This window comes from Macadamia integrifolia, chromosome 6 (genome assembly GCF_013358625.1).
Source record: "Macadamia integrifolia cultivar HAES 741 chromosome 6, SCU_Mint_v3, whole genome shotgun sequence".
Taxonomy (NCBI): Eukaryota; Viridiplantae; Streptophyta; class Magnoliopsida; order Proteales; family Proteaceae; genus Macadamia; species Macadamia integrifolia.
This window is the reverse complement of record NC_056562.1, coordinates 26,731,950-26,752,882: the sequence shown is the minus strand read 5'-3', so window position 1 is coordinate 26,752,882 and position 20,933 is coordinate 26,731,950. Positions and strand designations below refer to the sequence as shown.

Sequence of the window (20,933 nt, the reverse complement as noted above, 5' to 3'; positions counted from 1 at the left end):
AAAAAAAAAAGTGTTAAAAATCTTATTTTAACTCTTTATGCTATCTGGTCAAACAGATGTTTATTGGATAATCATCTCTTTCATTTGATGCATAGTGACAATCAAGATGATCATTCATATTGTAACTGTTTGGATATCTTATTAATCTGGTGTTTTATAAGTTCCTTTCTTTCCTTTCCTGGAGATGAGATTTATGTCGGGTTGTATTGCTTGCAGGTTTCTAAGCTTGCTTCTGAGGCAAAGCGAGAGAGAAACGTCTTAATGAAAGAAGTCACAAAAATTAGTAACCATGGAATTTCAGTCTGATTACTCTCTTGCTTGCTATTTTTTCTTGTGTATGGGACTCCTATTGTTACAATTTTTTCTGTTGCTCGATTTTTATTGTTACAGTTATGTGTATCTAATATGTAAAAGGAGATGGAGTGTTTACAATTTAGCACAATAAAAGGCAAAAGTTTGTAATGTTTTGCTTGTGATTGGCGTTGTAAAGCCAGTTCATACTTCATACACTTACAGATCCATCTGAATCTGGTATTCACTAAAAAAATTAATTGAGTCGTCCCACTTTTCCGGATATGATCTGCATAAGCACTGGTTGGTTGGGTTCGTTGTGTTACTATCAAATCCGGTTTTGGGTTTTTCATCGATCATTGCCAATCCATATTAAAAAGGGCACATCATTATTACATCTTTGTCACAACAATGATGTTAACAGAGTTAAGTATTTGTTTAGGTACAGGGAGGTTCATCCATAATTTTAGAAAGTTGAAGCAGGAGGGGGGGGGGTTGGGGGGGGGGGTTTGAGACTTTGAGGTTCCTCTATTTACTTAGCACCTCAACTTCTTCAAAGGTCAATGGCTTTCAAATTTATGAAAACAAATCAGCCTTTTCTTGTTCTTGTTTTAATATTTTGATGGATTATCTTCTTATCACCAAAAGGAGAGTTAAAAATGAGAGGCAAGTAGCCTTCATTTCTAGTTGAAGTGGAGAAGAGTAGATGGTTGAAAAAGTGTGGGTATCAAAAGCCTCCACCCCCACTCCCCATACACACTAAGGAATAAAAAAAAAAGGTCCTTTGACCTGGGCTATACGAACTAAAATATCAAAACTATCATGAACACTTGTAGGATGGAACTCGAATAGAGTGAATATGGTGAAGCTTAACTGAACTACCTCAGTCTTTAGTGACATTGTTCTAAGCTTCTAATGCAAAGATCTCTACTACCGAAGGGCGTTAAGAGATCCATACAACTGAAAGAAACAAATAATTAAGTTGCAAGTCTTTCAACATCTACAATTTCGGGCTATGCCATTCAAAGGAGCCACGCTACTGAATATACCTCAAGGAAGGATGTGGTCTCTTGGACCAAGTTTATCTCGGCTCTAGCCAAATTTGATTCCAGCAGTGAGATGGCTTTGCTTGAGGCTTCTCAGATGCGTAGCTTTGGTATAAAACCCAACAGCTATATTATGGTCTGCCTTATCCAAGCTTCAATAAATCTGGGATATCCTTCCTACGTTCAGCAGCTTCACAGCTTCATTCTACAGTCTGGGTTCAGCACCAATGTCTTTGTATCCACAGCTCTGATTAGTCACTAATCAAAATAGGAACTATTGTGTGATGCCCACAAAGTGTTTGTTGAAATTCCTGAGCCAAATACATTTTGTTGGAATACTTTGATTTCTGGATATGTGCATAACGATCGGTTCCACAAAGCAGTAAGTTTGGTTTTGGACCTGGACAGGATGGAATTACGCGCAGATTCTTTCACTTTGTCTGCAGCATTAACTGCTTTTGCCCAATTGGGTTTCTTGGGCTGGAATGTTGTGGTTGGGAACTGTTTAATTGATATCTACGGGAGGTGTGGGTCTCCAGAGAAAGCAATCCAAGCATTTCATGAGATCATCGACGAAGACATAGTATCTTGGAATTCAGTCATAGGGGCAAGTGATAGAAATGGAAGACTAAAAGAATCATTAAGCATTCTTCTTCAGATGCCAGTCCCGGATACAATCTCGTATAATGAAGTGATCAATGGCATTGCCCAATTTGGAGACATGGAGGATGCCATTGGTGTTTTGTCAAGAACCAAAACCAAGTGTGGCTTCATGGAATTCAATAGTCACTGGGTTTGTAAACAGGGATAGGGTGTTAGAAGCACTAGATTTCTTCAACAAGATGCATTCTGAGGATATCAGAATGGATGAGTTCACCTTTGCTAGCATTTTACGGGGGATTGCCGGCATCTCAGCTCTAACATGGGGGGCACTTATTCATTGTTGTATGATTAAGTGGGGCTGGGATGCATCGATAGTCATTGGCAGTGCTTTAATAGACATGTACTCCAAATGTGGGCAGGTAAACAGTGCTGAATCTGTGTTCGGTTTGATGCCTAGAAAGAATTTAGTATCATGGAATGCAATGATATCTGGCTATGCTCACAACGGGAATTCGAGTGCAGTGATTGGGCTGTTTGAGCAGATGAAGATGGTGCAAGAACCCGATGGGATCACATATCTAAGTGTGTTATCCGAGTGTGGCCAGGATGTGGTTCTATCACACCTGGGAATTGAATACTTGGAGTCTATGAGAAGAGACCATGGGATTAAGCCAACGGCCGAGCACTGTTCTTGCATAATTCGTGTGCTGGGGCAAACAGAGGTTGAGAAGGCAGAAGGAATGATACATGAGATGGGGTTTGGGTCATGTGGGTTTGTTTGTAGGGCCTTGCTTGGTCCAGCATGCAGAGCTTGTGGGGGGAATCTAAAGATTGCTAAGGTTGCAGCTGCAATGGTGATTGAATTGGAGGGGGATGATGAGTTCGTGTATGTGCTTTTGTCAAACATGTATGCATCTCATGGAATATGGGGAGAGGTGACTGCTATTAGGGAGACGATGAGGGAGAGAGGGTTGAGGAAAGAAGCTGGCTGTAGTTGGATTCGGGTTGAAAATGTAGTCTCAACCACCTGAGTTACCCCAAAGTGTTTGAACTAAAGAAACCAAGAAAAGCTAATAATGCAAGACATAGAGATTTAACGAAGTTCACACATCGATGTGGTGTAATACGTCATCGGGCGAAGAAGAAGATGATTCACTATGCTGAAAGAAAAATTACAATGGAATTCTCTAAAGAACACCCAAATAGTGGCAAGAACACTCACCCAAAACCCCAACACGAAAAATCCCAAATCTCACAATGCTTACTTAACAAAACGATACTACATATATATACTCTTTCAAGTTGGGTCGATCTATCAGGTCGTGATTGGTTGGGCCGTATTATACCAAGGGGATTATGGGCCTGCACCCCATACGAGATCAATGATTTGGCTCATAGGCTTAAGCCCTTTGATACTATCACATACCTCATTAAAAAGAATCTCATTTGAAGGTGTGGATTAATATTCAAAACATGTCAAGAATTCAAGACAAACATAATATTGAGTATAAAACTAAATTACTTCTAGACTTCATTCTCAAGGACAATCGGTCACAGTGAATGCCATGGACAATTAGATGCACTGGATGTAGTGGCGCGACGAGCATTCGATAACTGAAATGATATTGGGGCATGTGCCAAAAAACCATCAGATGCTCGCCACCCGCGGCGGACAATCATCGCCCAAATGGAACCATAAAAAAGGGTTAACGATCAGGGGTCAGATTCATTTACCTCTAGACGAAGGACAGAATCCAGTGCAGAGGCTGTAGTACTGATCAAGCTTACCTCACTGTTTTGATTCTTTTGAAATTTTTGGGAATGGGAATTGATGCATTATATGCAGAGATACACTATGTCAGGACTCAGGATCGTACATGCTTTGGGTTGGGATGGGAGGATGGAGATATTCGCCCATAGAAAGCATCCTTGATGGTGCAGTGTGTGTACTACGTTCTCAGTTCCCATCACAAAAGGTCCAAATTCTAAAAGCAGAGTCAGTGGGTTCCGGTCAGAGTGACGGAACCTCGCAGGCTCACATGGCCATCACGTACGTCGACTACAACGGAGCTGACGATGAACAGATCGATGAATTTGAATTGGTGACCTTTCTCTCTCTATGGGGTGTGTGGGATTTTACTTAACAGTAAGCAATGGGGAGGGTCTTGTTACACCTTAAATCACAAGATGGATACATTGATCAAGAAACATTAATAATCATAAAAAAATTGGGGGAGGGTTCTTTCCGATGCCATTGTGCTGTTACAATTCTGGAAGAACTCAACTCTATAAACTAACTTACAAAATGAGGAGACTCAAGACCATCTCAATTTATTTCAATTTCCATAAAAAACCAATGTAGAATAATCTCCCATAAACTTATATGAGATCATAACATATGCAATTTCAAATCTTCGAAGAAGATATTACAAAAAAAAATGAAATAAGGGGGTCTATAAAACATGAGAAAAAGAATGCTCCCTAATCATGCCCAGTACACCTAAACACAAAATAGATGTGAAAAGACTATCCTACCCCCTAACTCGCATTGGACGATGCCTGTACTTGTCCTGCCCATTTACCTATGGGTTGGCATATTAGCCATGCGATCCATGATCGTTCTTTTGCCATACAATGTTTTACAAGGGTTACTAAAGAAATCCAAGTCTAAAAAGTGGTGTTCGCGTGAAATTTCAAATTTTAGTTAGCGATGTAGATATCTTTTTCCTAATAAATTTGATCATGTACAATAAGAGAGAGAGAGAGATAGAGAGAGAGAGAGAGTCTCTCCCACTCTTTGCCACCACAAAACGAAACGGGGTCCCGTGTCTCACTAGTCTCTACCCTGCCCCCAATTTATTAAAGACTGTGGGATCCGCCTTCGCACTTAATGACTGGCCATTGGTTTTACTGTTGGACGTACGGGAGGAGACAAAGTGAGTGAAGATATTTTCAACATTTACACACTGACTCAAAAATTACTGGTATTGGCCCATATTGATCTTTCTCACCTTCATCCTCCATTTTCCCTCACCCCATTGGCACCCCATTCTTTTTCTCTTTTTTTTTTAATTACTCAGACACCCTTCCCGTTGGTTACCTACTTCCCCCATGACTCATGATTCATGGACCTCTCTCTCTCTCTCTCTCTCTCTCTCTGTGTTTGAGAATATTCGGCAGCCACCCTCGTCCAGCAACCTTTCACGTGGAACACCACCCTAGTCACACAAACATCACCACCGGGCCTTCTGTCAAACAGTAATAATAAAAGAAGAAAAACTCCAATTTGGATTCTTTCCTTCGTTGCTTCAGTGTTTTATTGTGAGAACTAACTACAAGTCTCAACTCTCAACCCTGGTCTCTGAACAGTTAATTAAGGAATACAGCAACACATAGATTGTTTTCATGAATTAAGGAGAGAGAAAAATTACAGAAACCCTAAACACGGGTGCGTCGACACGTGTAGAGTGAGTTTTTGGGACCCACAACCAACATCAGCAAACTTTGTAGAGTGACTGCTGCTGCTGCTGGTTGTGGTTATGGTGGTGGTAGGGGTTGCCGCTTTCTTGCTGCCGGAGAACTTCTTTCTGCCGCCGCAGCTCCATCACTTTCCTGTGTGAATTAGAGTGTTGAGTCAACACAAATGTCGGGCTTGCAGCTGGGCGGTACTCCGGGACCAGCCGACCCGACTTGTAACGAACGCCGCACGCGTTACATAGCGTTTTAGGCCCTAGTGGTCCCGTGCGCCACTGGGGTGTCTTCTCCGATGAGCAGTGCATGCACTTGCGCACTCCTTCCCCTGGCGATGACGGTGACGATTGTTCTCCAACCATCACTGACGCAGTCGCCGCCGCCGACGATGAGCTCTCTCTCTTCCGTGCAGTAATACTATTAATCTGCTTATACTTACCCGTGACCAGACTGTCATACTCAGGCGAGGAGGTCCAGCTATTGTGCGTTGACGCCGCCCTGGATCTCTTGCTTCTCGCCCTGCCTGGAACTGACGCTTCCGGCGGAAAATAAGTAGTTTCTACAATTTCGTTCAGGGAAAATTCGGTGAATGAGTCGTCCACAAACTTCGACAGCCATTCTAGCTCCGCAATGTCATCGCTCTGCAACCACAATCACAAAAAACAGAGGAAGAAAAATCCCCAATTAATGAAAATAACTATTAATTTTGAGTATAGGGTGATTTTGCTAGTGGTGGTGGTGTTTATACTTACAGGAACACAGAAACTGTCGGTGAAGTTGTTGGAGCAGGAGTCATTGCGTTTAACGGAGGTGGGTGGTGGGAATTTTCCGGCGGGAGTTTCAGTTGGAGGGAGGTGACGGTTGTGGAGGGAGGTGACGGCGATGGGAGCGGAGGAGGAGGAGGAGGAAAAAAGGTCTTCGTTGGAGAAGTTGAGGAGGTCGTCGATGTGGAAGAAATCAGGGGCGGGTAGTCCATACATATCCATCTCCAGCTCCAGCGTTATGAACACTCAAAAGGAAAAAGTCACCTCTGCAAGTTGTTGCCGTCACTACCACCAGTTGGGTTTCTGCAATTCTCCTTTAGTTCTCAGCTTTGTGGGTGGTCGAAGAAGCAAGAGAGAAGGGAATGTTGTGGCCTGTGTGTGGAAGAGGTTGTATTCATTCCAACTCAATACGTTTTTTTTCTTCTACTCAATACATTGATTTCAAAGGTGGCGTGCCCATGCAGTGAGAGAGAAAGAGAAGAGAGAGGCGAAGTTCACGAGAAATATACATACTTTACTTGTTTACCCGAGGAGGCAGAGTAGGAGGGGACACATCGGAGATGTTGGTTTTGTAGTCTGTTAAAACAGTCCTCCCAGCAGTCACCAACGGAGTTTGTAAAATTTGTACAGCTGTACTACTCTTCTAGAATTCTGTAATTTGAATTAAGTGGGGAGGGGACGTGGCATGGGCTGGCCCCCTAAGGGGAACTGTCCTCCTGTAGAGGTTGGGGGGATCCGATGTGTACACATGACGTTGACTAGGAAAGGATTGGACAGCTGGATCACTTCCCCCGTGAGCTCTCTCGTATAGTCTGATTAGGTGGGGGTAATTATGATTGATTAATTCAAAGTGAGTGGGGAAATTACGAAGGTTAGCGAGAGTTTTGGCGCAAAAGGCTCTCTAATCACGTGACCCCTGCCCATCATTCCCATGGGTCATGGCCCCCATGAGAGTTGAGACATTGGGAGTTGGGGGAGGGGGAAGAAGATTATTTATGATCCCGATAGAAGCAAACCAGCATGCACGTGCATGCGTCATGTGCACATTAAATAATTTTCTCATTATTACTAAACCCCCCATCTTAATTAATAATTAAGGAAAGATGTCATGTGTCATTAACCTTACACCTTTTACTTAAAGTACTAACACATATGAGAGAAATGGAATTTAGTAATAGAGCATCTTGGCCCCACTGCCATTCTATCGGTGACGGTTGGAATTGAGTTGCTTTTCTCTCAAAAGTCAGATTGGAATCTGCTCAAATCAATCAACAAACTGTGATGGTTCTGTAATTCCCTTGAAGTACGTAAGTTCCTACTCCAGTGTCAGGCACTGACCAATGATGTAGATGATGGGCACGTGTCCATCTTTACCTTTATTATCCCTGACGGTGAGGTGCCAGTCTGAAGTCTGTCGGTGGGTCCAACTCCTATCCAACTCCATAAAGAAACTAAAGAAGAGTGAGCGCTTGTGGTCCCTGGGGGGCAAGAAGGGAAGAAGGGAAGAGAGATAATGTCACATGGGTTGCGTCACCAATAGGACTGAGGCCTAAGGCCTAAGCCCTGAGCCCTGAAGGTGAGGTGAGGGGATTGGGAGTTGGGACCATGGTGATCGACCCATCCTTCTTCATTAGCTTAATCGAGTGGTTAACTTGAAACTCCGTGTCATCGTTTACACCCGTTCTTTCTAGGATTCTGTTCGTGTGGCTACTCAATACAGACTACATAAGAGGGAGGTCCTATCTCTCATTTATTTTTTTATTTTTTTTTAAAGAAAGTTTTCCTTCGCCGATAGGTAATGGATCACCTGTCATCTTTTTTTTGTTTTTTGGGTAGAATGATCACATATCATCTTAAGGTTTACAAAATTTTATACAATTTTAGTATTTTCTTCAAAATACACTCTCAATACAATATGCCCATCAGAAATGCCACAATGAATGGATTCGCATTTACCGTGACCTTAAGAAAACTTGATCCTTCCTCTTTTGTTGATTTTTTTTTTCCTTAAAAGCACACACAAATGATTGCTTAATGACATGTATAATGACATAGTACAATGGGCACTAATTTTGAGTGACATGGAGGAAAAATGTGATCAATTAACCATATGGTGGTCCAACTAAACTATATCATTCACCTTTCATCTTCACTTTCACCTTCTATTACATTCAATTATGCAATTTCACATAAATTAAAGTTACAGGCACATACATTTGCTTTTTTTTTTTTCACTATTTCTTGTATCTTCAGCCTTTTGGCAAACTCTTTATTTTGTTTTCAAATTGACAAGGGTGGTAAAGAGGGGCACAACTTATCTATGCATCAAATTTGGCAATTTGTTGTGCCGGGATCCGGACCCTAGGGGCACACAACCTTAGGTGGACGTGTTCAGTTGAAGAGCCATTGGAGAGGATCTCAAAAAGGAGAGATTAGGGATGTTAATTTCAAGCCTGAACCTGTTAGATCAACTGAAACATACTGGTTCAACCAAACTGAATAGAACTTTTATCAGTTTGTTTTTAGTATTTTTTACTGTACATACATTTAACCCAAAAATGAACCTGTAACGGTAATCATCCAATAAGAGCTTGATAAACCAAATGATTAAAAGGTTGAACCGAATCAGACCAAAACAAAACCAACCTATACTGAATTTTTCAGCTTAACGATTTGGTTTCAATTTGGCCCATTACCAGCCCAAAACTAATTCAACCAAATCAATATTGGACCGAATTGATTATTATTAAATCATTTTGCTTTGCAATCAAATTCCTGATTTGTAAGACAATAAGTTCTTCATTGAAAAAGATATTTTTTCAAGAGTTTTACGTAAATTACACAATCATTATCACAAAGACTTTTCTTTTACTTTCGAAAATTTGTTACCCAACAGAGCCCAAGGATCTTATAGAGTAGCTAACAATGTATGTCAGGTAGTCAAAGAAAGCATGACCATACAGTTGGTTTAGGAGTAGTGAAATAGCAGAATTAGATCACCATACACTTTGTACCTAGTGACTAACTCCTAGGCTGTGTTTGATATACATTTTCGAAATAGATTCTGGTTTTGGAATACATTCTGAAACCCGATTCTTATCTATTTTTCTCAGTTCAGAATGCATTCTAGACCCAGAATCTACTCCGAGAATACATATCAAACAGAGCATTAATTTGTACATGACAGTCCATCCTGGTTCTTGAGCCCTGGGTGTGTTAAGGCCTGCCATATAACTTGCATTACCAGAGAGAGAGAATTTAATCTCAGTTGGGAAAAATCAAAATTTAATCTCAGTTGGGAAAAATCAAAAGCATTTTCAGTGCTCTGTATAATTTCCAAAGCAAATATCATTGAGTAAGAAGTACAACAGGTTGCGTCTCTGAATGCAAGAATATAAATGTTGCCAAAATGTTGATCTGCTTACACTGTCACCTTGGAACGGATAGACCGAGCTCTAATGCCACAATCAAAGAAAAACTTAAATCAGATATTATAACAAGGAAGGAAATTTAAAATTCATATGCTACCTACATTACATTATTGCCAATTCATTACAGCAAGATAAGTGGTTTATACTACTAAACAATGCAAGAAAACTACCTGGTTAGCATTCATGTGAAAAACCATATATATAAGTTTGATGGGATAAACATGATAAGGGTATATAACACAACAATTCTATGCTGATATACGAATATTATTTACATGACAGAGGCCCACCTTCTAAAAAAGCATGAAGCAAAACGATTCACGTACCATCAATTCCATCTGAGAAAAGGAACAATTTCTGTTACCATTTGTTAATTTACCACTATATGTTCAACTAACAGCAACAGAATGTGCACAAACTCATACTAAAGTTGGCATATTCAATAATCTGATGTCCCCACATCCCAATCCCTCCACGATTAGGATGTTAAGAAGGCATAATACTTGTATTCGCCCAATAGAAAAATACATAGTACTTGTAAAACTCCATGCAATAAATGTCAAGTTGGTATGGCTGCCCATGGAAATATTCTTGTCCAAACTTCACAAGTCCTAAACCAATGGGCTATCATAACCACCAAACATCACTATTGGAACTGAAAAAATCTGGTCAGTGTGATCTAGGAACTCTACAAGGTGAGGTGACAATCAATTATGTTACTAATCTTACTAACCTAGAAGATATCTTCAGACAAATCTCTCTTGTTATTTTGTTCACGACTTTTCTTTTGGGGGTTGACACCATATCATGATTTTGCATGTGTGTTCCCATACATTAGGGAGAGACAACAAGAACAAGTAAAAACCAGAAGTAGATTAGCACAACTTTAGAATGGTTTCCACTGCCACTTTTCTTTTGTTTCATAAGATGCCCCTCTGGCTCCCGTCATCAATCTCTAATACCAAATTTTCATTGACAATATAAATCTCTTCGACCTTAGAATATGTGCCTGTGTTTGTGTTTGTGTGTGTGTGTGTGTGTGTGTGAGGAACAAGGGGAACCTTGTCCACTATTATATCTTTCAAGTTTTCCAGGAGGATATACGTAAATTTAATGGCTTTTCTTGGTTGTTTTCTGCTGATTCCCCACCTCCTTATCCAAACAGATGATTGGGAAATGTTTAATGGGGCGAAAATGATATCTTTTTTGCCACTTTGCTTCTTCTTTGCAAACAGCCAGAGCCTTTTAGCATACGTGGCCAAGGCAGGGAGTTTTGCATGTCAGATAACTGACAACAAGATACATCATCAACTTTTGATCATAAAAATATACAGAAAATACTTTGAAGGCGCATGTCAGAATGAAAGAACATAGACGTTCTAATTAGGAATAGTTATGCATTAAGATTAATACTTTTCCTAAAGAAGGAGCTCCAGTATTGACTAAAGAGAAAATAATATATACAAATAAGAAAAGCATAGCACAAGATGAACGTCACTTTTTCTAAACCCTTCCCCCAACCCCCCCCCCCCAAAAAAATAAAAAAATTCAAAGTCTCAAATTTAAAAGAAATTCTAGGTACATGCACATAAAATTTCTGAAAACTGAAACACGGATAATTAATAAATTGGAAAATGCGGAGTGGTACTACACACGTCTCTTTATGAACTTTTTCGATCAATAAGTAACTAGGTTGACTGTTAATGGTGTTCATACTTGATGATGCTGTGAATCATAGTTCGCAGGTCAAAGCCCAGTTTATTTCTTTCAAGCATTGGAAGATTCATGTGCCTGCAGGAACCAAATATCTAAAGTTGGTCTCAAGAGATGAGTGAAAGTTGTGATGTCTCATATAAACAAAAGAAACCATCTCATCCCTTCGCCCTTTGATTAAGGCAATTCAAAGCATTTGGTTTCACATATTTAGACTGCATACTACAACAAAGAAATCCTTGATAATGCATTTATAACAATACCATGTTTTCAATGGATTGGCCTTTGGATGGAAATGCAGAAGTTGGAGGATGATTTCTTTTATTTGTAAAGCTGAGATGTTATTTTTTCACAAACCAAAGGAATAACTAATGCTTGACAAGCCATGTTCTTTGGTGAGGGGATAATACATTTTTAGCAAACCTAGTCTCTTAACAGTCACAAAATGTGATCAAATAATACTCCTAATAGAGACTGAAATAACAAAGAAAAAGGCACGCTACCAACATAGCCGTTTTGATTGACATCCGAATCATTTTATAGATATATAAACATATACTTCCATCCTTCAACACATTATGGGTTAGAAGCTGATTGAAATCTCAACACTGGATTCCATTTACTTAGAATTATTTTATGCTGCCAAGTGTTTGGAACATCGAGTTCTTAACTTCTTGTTTTGTATTTGTTTACAAACTGTTTTGCTGAAATTTTTGGCTATCAGCAGCGTGAAATAGTGACTTCTGAACTAAATGGTGAAACTGATGAATATGTGAATATCACTTCTATGTTGTGCACATATGATTATCGATTGATAATGTGAAATCGGTACAAAAAATGATAAAGATGAACATCCAAAATTTTTACCTAAATTTTATATAGGTAAACAAATAATTCCTGAATTTTAGTATAAGCATGCTTTTTCCTGCATTTTTTTTTTCTTTTACCAAATTCTTAAATTAACTAAACAAACCTAATTTTACGTCTTTTGAATAATTCGTGGATCTGAATTTTTCAACTATGGATGTGACAAGCGGTGACTTTTCTTAGTGGTGATCTCACATGACAAGGCGTTCTAGGGAACAGGAAGCTTCAAGATTATCTTATGATAGATATGAGTTGGGTTGGCAATTAGATCCCTGAAGTCTGTAAAAAAATGTTCTGTTCATCATATTCAAAACTAAGCCACTCCGGCAAGGAATTTGAAAGGAATTCGAAACAGATAAAAAGCTTACTGTCAGATCTCAGTTCCAATTTGAGTCAAGTTTGCTTCAGCACACATCATGACATAAAAGGATTAATTCTTAGAAACTAGAAAGGATGAGAATGGGGGAGGGGCAGAGCAGAAACCGATCAATTTGTGATAAAGCATGGTTAAAGAAGCAGCTACTCACACGCAAAAACAAAAAACATTAGAGTCCGGGAGAGGTACAGCAGAGGGTACCCTGTGAGAGAGAGCGGCAGCTCCTCGAGTTCGAGCTCAGACATGAAGTAAGCCTCGAAACGGCGACAGCGCTGTGGAGAGGCAATAAAGATTGCGCGCATCCAAGTTCCGATGGCGATCTATTAGACACAAACCATTGCCATACCACAATTAGAAAAGACACCAAACAGATCAAAATCTAATCAAATAGACATAGAAAAGGAAGTGATAAGAACTATCAAGTACGAATTTTTTGAAGTTACCTGTTCAACAAGGAGAACCGACAACTAGGAGCTGTGCAATTGGATCGGCTTGAAAGAGGGACTCTTGTAGATGATGCCGTTGCAGACCCATCAAACGAAGGTGATCGAATTTTCGATTTAACCGCGGATTTTAGGGGCGAAAGAGCTGTTCTTCTGATGAATCTGCTACAGGAAGAGGCCATGGCAAGACCAGAAAAGGTCAAGCGTTCAATGCAGGTGATGTTGCAGGATTTCGTCGATGTTTAGGGTTTTAAGGTTGGGGTTTAAAACCCAAACCCGCGATAGGGAGTCGCGCGATCTAATATGGGCTGGACTTTGTCAAGGACCCAGGACCCCATGGGGGTAGGGCCGTAGGGGAGTGTGGTTCTTGCTACTCTGTAAGGGCCAATGGGTGCGTATAAAAAAGAATCCATAAAAGAGTCATTTTTTTTCGTTTTGGGCTGGGCTGGTCAATTTGATCCCATGTGTTTAGGTGAAGGGCCACATTCCTCTATATAAAACTTTTATTTTCTTTTTTTCTTTTCTATGTGGGGAGACCAAGAACGTATTTTATGAGATAGCTAGGGCTAATCATTTCACAAGAGAACCATGCTCCATCCTTATTTGGATTTTAACTCCAAAGGTTTTCTGGGTGGAAAACCCTGAGGTTAAGGAGAAATTTTTCATTCACCTGATAGAGGAAAAGTACATCTATCCAAGGTCATAAATGCTCTTATATGGTGAAGCGATGATCCAACGGTTCTTGGCGCCCTTGTTTTTTGAGCCTTTGCTTTCTCAAACCGTTGGATCATCGTCTCACCATGTCGTTCACTTAAGTAGCTATGAGCAAAACCTGGGTAATAGGCACCAACGAAAGGTGCCGGATCCCTATTCTTCACTACATGAAGTTGCTAATAGCCTAATACATTCACTACTCCTAACACTCTTTGCACCCCTATCAATTAAAATAATAAGGGAGCTTGATTGGTTGTTTCTGCCTCCTATTAGTTTTAAAGTTTCCATATTTTAGAAAGTGTTAAATTGATAACACCCCTCTTTGCATAGTATATGAGAGAGAGAGAGAGAGAGAGAGAGAGAGAGAGAGAGAGAGAGAGAGAGAGAGAGAGAGAGAGAGAGAGAGAGAGAGAGAGATTATAAACTATTGATTCAGAAATCAAACCCATCATAATTCATTCTTATTATAAAAAATAGTCTAGAAAAACTGAAGGGTGGTGAGAAGTAAGCCTCCAGTTGAGTCCACAAAATTTCTTTTTAAGTCCCATACTTCTCTTCCTGATGCTCTCTCAACTCTACAGTACTCCTAATTAAGAACAAACAGTCTAAAATATGAATTAGCAGAAAAGTTGTAGAGATAAAAATTTGTAAATCCTACTAATTAAACTAAAATCTAATCAAAAGCCCACAAGTTCTCTTCACGAACTGCTTTCTCCTCCTCAGGTGTGAAGTCATTCTTGATGTTGAAGGTTTTACGAACTTCTTCTACAGACTTCTCTTTGATGTTATCAGCTACTTTTTGACAGCCTAAATCCAACAGATCTTTAATGTTCAAGTAGTTAGCTGCTAAGATGATACCGACTAGGGTTTTATCATCAACATTAATAAATTCAGAATCGAAATCCTTAATCTCTTTACTATCAGCAGCCCCTTCACTCCCATTAACTTTAGCTCGAGCTTCGATATGCTTTTGGCAGTAATGGATTATTTTTGATAGTATCTTTCCTTCCACATTAGGAAGAGGGATAAGAGCATCTGAAAACTCATCCTCTTCTACCATAGCCTTTAAGGTGATTGACTCAAGCACCACTTCTTTCTTCACTTCAAAGATTTCATTATCCGAGCTTTTCAAACTTAGTATCTCTGTAGATGATTTATCCCCACTGATCATTGACATGGTTGGTTGATTGTAGAACTGCTTCAACTGGTATCAAAAGAAAAAGAGAAGAATTAGTGAAAAGGGTTCATCAAAAAATTAATAATACAATACATTATTTTGTGTGTAATACAGAAAATTAAGAACAACCCATCTGAAATTTACAGAGAGAGAGAGAGAGAGAGAGAGAGAGAGAGAGAGAGATATGTACATGACTTTCTGAAGAGGGAAGGTGTTGCAGCAACTATTTCAGAACTGAAGGAGTGAGTAGAATACACTCCGAGCAATCTCATATATATAGAGAGAGAACTATAAGAGTTTTGAGTTAAAAAAGGCAATTGAATTGATAAGAGTTAAAAAAGGCAATTGAATTGATACGATACTTAGTGTAACTTGTATTACACGTTTTTTTATTTTTGAAAAAACTACTAATCTCGTTGTATTCCTTTTCTGTATCAAACTCGTTTAACCACCTTAGACCCTACTGGGCTTACCCTAGAGTCTCTCACTAACTAAGCACGCCACAATAAGAAGACTCATAGATTTGGTAAAAATAAGAAGACCCATTATGGACTCCCTACAGAATCGGACCCATAAAAAACCCACTTTAGTAACTCCCTATAAATAGAAACAATCCACTTGGTTACTTCCTAAAATAGCTAAAACAATATGATATCAATATATTCATATCTAGATTGGTGCATTGATACAATCAATATGACATCAATACTTGAAATCATGTTCATAGCTGATTTAAATAGGGGTTAGGAAATCGGGGAAAATCAGAATGGAGGTGACTAATTCCACTTATTTTGATCTGATTCTTTGAAATAAAGTGTTAATGGTTAGACCCCAATCAGTTTTGAGCGGGCCTAATCGATTCCACCAATTTAAGATCACACATCATTACCAATCGATTAAATAATCAAGCATGACCATAATTGGGACCATGGTTATCGGGTTTTAAATGGGCTAATCGGAAAGAATCAAACTATAGACGTATAGCTAGACATTGTTTTGGACTGTGATAAATCCAAACGGGCTAGGTTACACTAGTATTAAGGCTATCAAAAAAATTTTTTTTTACTTATTTTCATCTGCTTAAAGGGCTGTCAATGGTTGGATTCATGTTAGAAGGAAAACGAGCAGCCTGGTCTGTGATTTCATAATATTAGATGAAACTTGATTTGAATCCAAATATGGATGAGTTGAAGTTTGCTTGGCAATTGATGTAATGCAAGAGAAAAAAACCCTAAAACCTTGATAAAATTAAGGGTAATTTACAATGCCACCCACTGGAGAATGCCACAATTATAAGAACACCCCCTTTGTTTCACCAAATTAGACTCAGACCCCCTACCGTCAGTCAATTATAAGAACACCCCATTTGTTTCACCTCCTCCACCTGAGTTTGTTTGCAGAGGGGGGTGATTTGCATAGCTCTAAAACCCACCTTCTCCAACGGTTATGTGTTAGGGAAGTGATTTAAGTGTTTGGGTATAAGAGTATAAAATGGTACAATGGTCATCTTATATTAAGACTATATCCTATTAAAAGGGTAATATGGTCTTTTTTTGTTTAAAACTAACAGCAAACTCACACCGTCAATACTAGAGGAGGGGGCGTAAATCGTTCAAACCCTTGGATTTACATGTAATTTCGACAAACTACAGGGAAGGGGCGTAAATTGCCCTTATTTTTATTTTTATTTTTAAATACTTAAATATGTAATCACCTAGATTTCTGTAATAGATTTATATCCTGATTACCTCTTTTTTGCGTTCTAAAAGAGTCTAGTTCTCTCTTTATCGAATTGGATCGATAAGGGCTTTCTCCATGAGCCCCTTTTGATTTCCATTGATTAGACCTAGATGAACAGAATATAATCCACTGATAGCCCTAGATGGGATCTCATTAGCCCAATGTTAGGATGGATCGGGTTAGGGTTCCAAGACTCTTGAGCCAATTGCAAAGCCTAACCTATTTGCTCCTTTTTTTCTGCGTCTTAAGTAGACAAATCAATTCTTACCCTTCAAGGAAAAAAAAATAAAATCAATGATTCATAAAATGTGCATGTTAAGTAAGGGTGTGAAACGACTGTCGCATTTAGTTAATAAGACCAAATCTAAAGTCTGTCACATTTAGGCCCCCTTTGGTATCAATTTATTTTTTTATTTTTATTTTTTACTTTTGTTTTTATTTTTATTTATTTAATAAAAATTAAGACGTAAAAATAGTTTGATAACTAATTGACAAAAACGGTTTTTTTTTTTTTGGTGAGAAATAAGTTTGGTATTCATATGTGTAAATGGTTTTTTGAAGAAATGGGTGAAGAAATGTTCTCTTCATTCATCTTCTTTATAACTCTCTTTCTCCACTTTCTCTGTCTTGCTTGTTGCAACTCCTTTTCCTCCAATTCTCCTTCTACCTTATCCTTCCCTTTCTTCTTAGTTGTTGTCATGGTCGGACTGAGAACATAAAATGCTCGAGATGATCTCCTAAGAACAATGATTGTTTTGCTTAGGATAGAGTTGGAAAGACGGAATGTGTTTGGTTAGGTCTTACTGGTGGAAATTGAAGGTTGCGGCCACGGTTTGGATTGAGGAAGAAAAATAAGAAGAAAAGAGAGGGCAAGGGGATTGGAATTCTAATTACAAAGCAATTACTACTTTACCCCCTCCATATTGGGACGTCAATTGGTCATCAAAGTTTCAGCTTAAAAATGGCTGAAAATCAATTTTGGCCAAAACAAATAAATGATTCTTGATCTCTTTTTGGTTTTTGTGTTTTATCAAAAAAAAAAAAAATAGAAACAAGCTCCATAAATGATACCAAATGCAACCAAAACCGCTTTTGTGAAAAAAAATAAAAAAGAAAAATAATACCAAAGAGGCTCTTAGTTGATAAAATGAAACATAAAGTCGTATGGGTTTGTAGATTTGATTTCTACCCAGAAAAGAAATTTTAAAACTAAGCTATTTTTATTGAATGTCTCTTTAAAGAGAAAATGGAATTCAAAAAGTTGAGTTTACCCGGTTTGCAGGGTTTGATTTTCACCCAGATAAGAGACTGGCATAGAAAAAAATACTACATACTTCTGAATTTTTATGTATTTAATTTTGGTGAGAAAAAATGCTAAAGTTTTGAACCATATAATTTCTAGAATTTCTCAATTGAAGGTCCTTCTTAGATTGAATAAGTACATTTTAATAAAATGATTTTTGTGTATATAGAATGTTAGAGCAAACGCCAATAAATACGAGAATAAACAAAACCAGATCCGCACAACACACAGATATTTAATGAGGTTTACACACCGATGTGGTGTGCTACATTCTCAGGCAAAGAAGAAGATGTTTTACAATGTAGAAGAGAGATTACACCCAAGCAACGGCGAAAAAATTCACCCTGAAACCCTAGCTCAAAAAACCCCTAACATACAATGACTTTCTCAACAAGACAACAGTACATTATATACTCCAAGTCAATTGGTCAACCCCTTTGCTTCCATCACAGATCTCAAAAAACTTCTCATTCCAGTCGCCACCAAAATATGTTGGAGTGGGTCAATCTTCAAAACGGGTCAAGAATTGGAGACAAACTTAACACAAAATAATATCAATCTAATCCATTTCATGAATAAAATGTGACCAATTAAATAAAAAGATCTTATTGTTACATCTAAACATAATAATGTTGTTGCTAGAAAGCTTTGGATAGCATCATATGATACCTGAAACTAATGATTGTCGGTGGAAATCGTTAGATTGACTCTATTAAGTAGGCCAACAAATACGGTAATCCTACTTTTTTTTTTTGGCAATGCAAAAATGTGCTCTATGGTAGTGATCATAGCCCAGGCCAAAGCCCACCATACTGCAAAATAGTGAGGTGTGCCGACTTGAACCCACAACAAGCTGATAGGGATAGGGCTTTCTTGCACTAGGCCACCATCCCGTCGGCTAGCAACCAAATAAATTAACAAACCCATATATGATTTTAGTACCATTAAAGAAAAAATTTATAGCACAAGAACTTAGGTCCATAGCTGAAACCTTTATCAGAGAAAATACTACACAAATACGTCAAACTAAAGCCACAAAACTTAGAACAAGAATATAAAATATACCCTTTAAAAAGGGTTCTAAAAGTTCTTTCCACGTTACCTAAACTTATCAGTGATAATTTCGCTATGGAGTGGGTTTCGTTTTTACATATGCTCAAACATGATCTGAAGCAATCCTCCAATAGACTGCACAATATTTCTTTTCAAGTCCCACACTTCTCTTCCTGATCCTCTCTACAATACTCCAAAATAAGAACAAAGACTCTAAATATGAATTACAAGAAAAGTTGTAGAGATAAAATTTGTAAACACCATACTAATTAAACTAAAATCTAATCAAAAGCCCACAAGTTCTCTTCACGAATTGCTTTCTCCTCCTCAGGTGTAAAGTCATTCTTGATGTTGAAGGTTTTACGAACATCTTCTACAGACTTCTCTTTGATGTTATCAGCTATTTTTTGACAACCTAAATCCAACAGATCTTTAATATTCAAGTAGTTAGCTGCTAAGATGATACCGAGTAGGGTTTTATCATCAACATTAATAAATTCAGAATCGAAATCCTTAATCTCTTTACTATCAGCAGCCCCTTCACTCCCATTAACTTTAGCTCGAGCCTCGGTATGCTTTTGGCAGTAATGGATTATTTTTGATAGTATCTTTCCTTCCACGTTAGGAAGAGGGATAAGAGTATCTGAAAACTCATCCTCTTCTACCATACCCCTTAAGGTGATTGACTCAAGCACCACTTCTTTCTTCACTTCAAAGATTTCATTATCAGAGCTTTTCAAACTTAGTATCTCTGTAGATGATTTATCCCCACTGATCATTGACATGGTTGGCTGATTGTAGAACTGCTTCAACTGGTATCAAAAGAAAAAGAGAAGAATTAATGAAAAGGGTTGATCAAAAAATTAATAATACAAAGAGAAAGAATACACTATTTTGTGTGTAATATAGAAAATTAAGAACAACCCATCTGAAATTTAGAGAGAGAGAGAGAGAGAGAGAGAGATGTACATGACTTTCTGAAGAGGGAAGGTGTTGCAGCAACTATTTCAGAACTGAGAGAGTGAGTAGAATACACTCCGAGCACACATCTCATATATATATATATGTATAGAGAGAGAGAGAGAGAGAGAGAGAGAGAGAGAGAGAGAGAGCTATGGGAGTTTGAGTTAAAAAAGGAAATTGAATTGACACGTTTCTTCGTGTTACTTGTATTACAAGTTTTCCTATTTTTGAAGAAACCACTAATCTCGTGGTATATATTCCTTTTCCCTATCAAACTCGTTTAACCACCCTAGACCCAATAAGGTTGACCCTATAGTCTCTCCCTAACTAAGCACACCACAATAACAAGACCCACAAATTTGGTAGAAACAAGAAGACCCAAAATGGAACCCCTACAGAATCGGACCCAGAAAAAACCCACTTTAGTAACTCCGTAAAGATAGAAAACAATCCACTTAGTAACTTCCTAAAATAGCTACAATAATATAACAAAGTAAATAGCAAAGCAAACGCAATAATAGATCTTATGATTAATAATCTCTTGAATGTGATTAGAATGAAGATTTAAGTGCATTTATAGCCATGGATTTAGATATTAGTATCAGAATATGATATCTAGATTGGTGCATTGGTATTGATGTGATACGGCCAATATAATACCAATACATGAAACCATGTTCATAACTGATTTAGAGAGGGATTTGGAAATCTGGCAAAAGATTATCGAACATAACCATAATTGGGACCATGATAATTGAGCTTTAAATGAATTAATTGGCTAATTGGAAAGAATCAAACAGATAAATCCAAAAGGGCTAAGTTACATTGGCATTAGGGCTATCAATAACTTATTTTCTTTTGCCCAAAGGGCTGTCATTGGTTGGATTCATGTTAGAAGGAAAACAAACAATCTGGTCTGTGATATCATAATATTAGATAAAACTTAATTTGAACCGAAATACACTATATGGATGAGTT

The 20,933-nt window shown here is 38.3% G+C and overlaps 5 protein-coding genes and 1 pseudogene across 6 annotated transcripts in view; 2 read left to right on the top strand and 4 right to left on the bottom strand.

Annotated features, from left to right (window-relative positions):
- LOC122081322 overlaps positions 1 to 462 on the top strand; it is a 7,316-nt gene extending 6,854 nt beyond the window's left edge. For both annotated transcript variants that reach the window (XM_042648398.1, XM_042648397.1), the window contains one exon: positions 217 to 462. Coding sequence is in view for 1 of the 2 variants with exons in the window: in XM_042648397.1 (XP_042504331.1) it covers positions 217 to 306 (90 nt within the window). In the remaining variant the exon portion in view is untranslated. The remainder of the gene's footprint in view (positions 1 to 216) is intronic.
- A 658-nt stretch (positions 463 to 1,120) lies between these two features.
- On the top strand, positions 1,121 to 3,229 carry LOC122082852 (annotated as a pseudogene).
- Positions 3,230 to 5,202: 1,973 nt separating this feature from the next.
- On the bottom strand, positions 5,203 to 6,762 carry LOC122081449 (GATA transcription factor 4-like). The gene is made up of 2 exons (XM_042648595.1): positions 6,164 to 6,762; positions 5,203 to 6,052 (listed from the first exon to the last, which is right to left on the bottom strand). Exons 1-2 carry the CDS (start codon positions 6,395 to 6,397, stop codon positions 5,435 to 5,437), a joined length of 852 nt encoding a protein of 283 aa, XP_042504529.1. The 5' UTR covers positions 6,398 to 6,762; the 3' UTR covers positions 5,203 to 5,434.
- A 2,681-nt stretch (positions 6,763 to 9,443) lies between these two features.
- LOC122080954 (protein NONRESPONDING TO OXYLIPINS 2, mitochondrial-like) lies at positions 9,444 to 13,278 on the bottom strand. Its single transcript, XM_042647856.1, has 3 exons — positions 13,006 to 13,278; positions 12,764 to 12,882; positions 9,444 to 9,630 (listed from the first exon to the last, which is right to left on the bottom strand). Exons 1-3 carry the CDS (start codon positions 13,185 to 13,187, stop codon positions 9,605 to 9,607), a joined length of 327 nt encoding a protein of 108 aa, XP_042503790.1. The 5' UTR covers positions 13,188 to 13,278; the 3' UTR covers positions 9,444 to 9,604.
- Positions 13,279 to 14,392: 1,114 nt separating this feature from the next.
- On the bottom strand, positions 14,393 to 15,131 carry LOC122080717 (SKP1-like protein 1A). The gene is made up of 2 exons (XM_042647533.1): positions 15,087 to 15,131; positions 14,393 to 14,923 (listed from the first exon to the last, which is right to left on the bottom strand). The coding sequence occupies exon 2, from the start codon at positions 14,894 to 14,896 to the stop codon at positions 14,393 to 14,395; it is 504 nt and encodes a 167-aa protein (XP_042503467.1). The 5' UTR covers positions 14,897 to 14,923; positions 15,087 to 15,131.
- Positions 15,132 to 19,001: 3,870 nt separating this feature from the next.
- LOC122080642 (SKP1-like protein 1A) lies at positions 19,002 to 20,015 on the bottom strand. Its single transcript, XM_042647444.1, has 2 exons — positions 19,962 to 20,015; positions 19,002 to 19,804 (listed from the first exon to the last, which is right to left on the bottom strand). The coding sequence occupies exon 2, from the start codon at positions 19,775 to 19,777 to the stop codon at positions 19,274 to 19,276; it is 504 nt and encodes a 167-aa protein (XP_042503378.1). The 5' UTR covers positions 19,778 to 19,804; positions 19,962 to 20,015; the 3' UTR covers positions 19,002 to 19,273.
- Between the last annotated feature and the right edge of the window lie 918 nt (positions 20,016 to 20,933).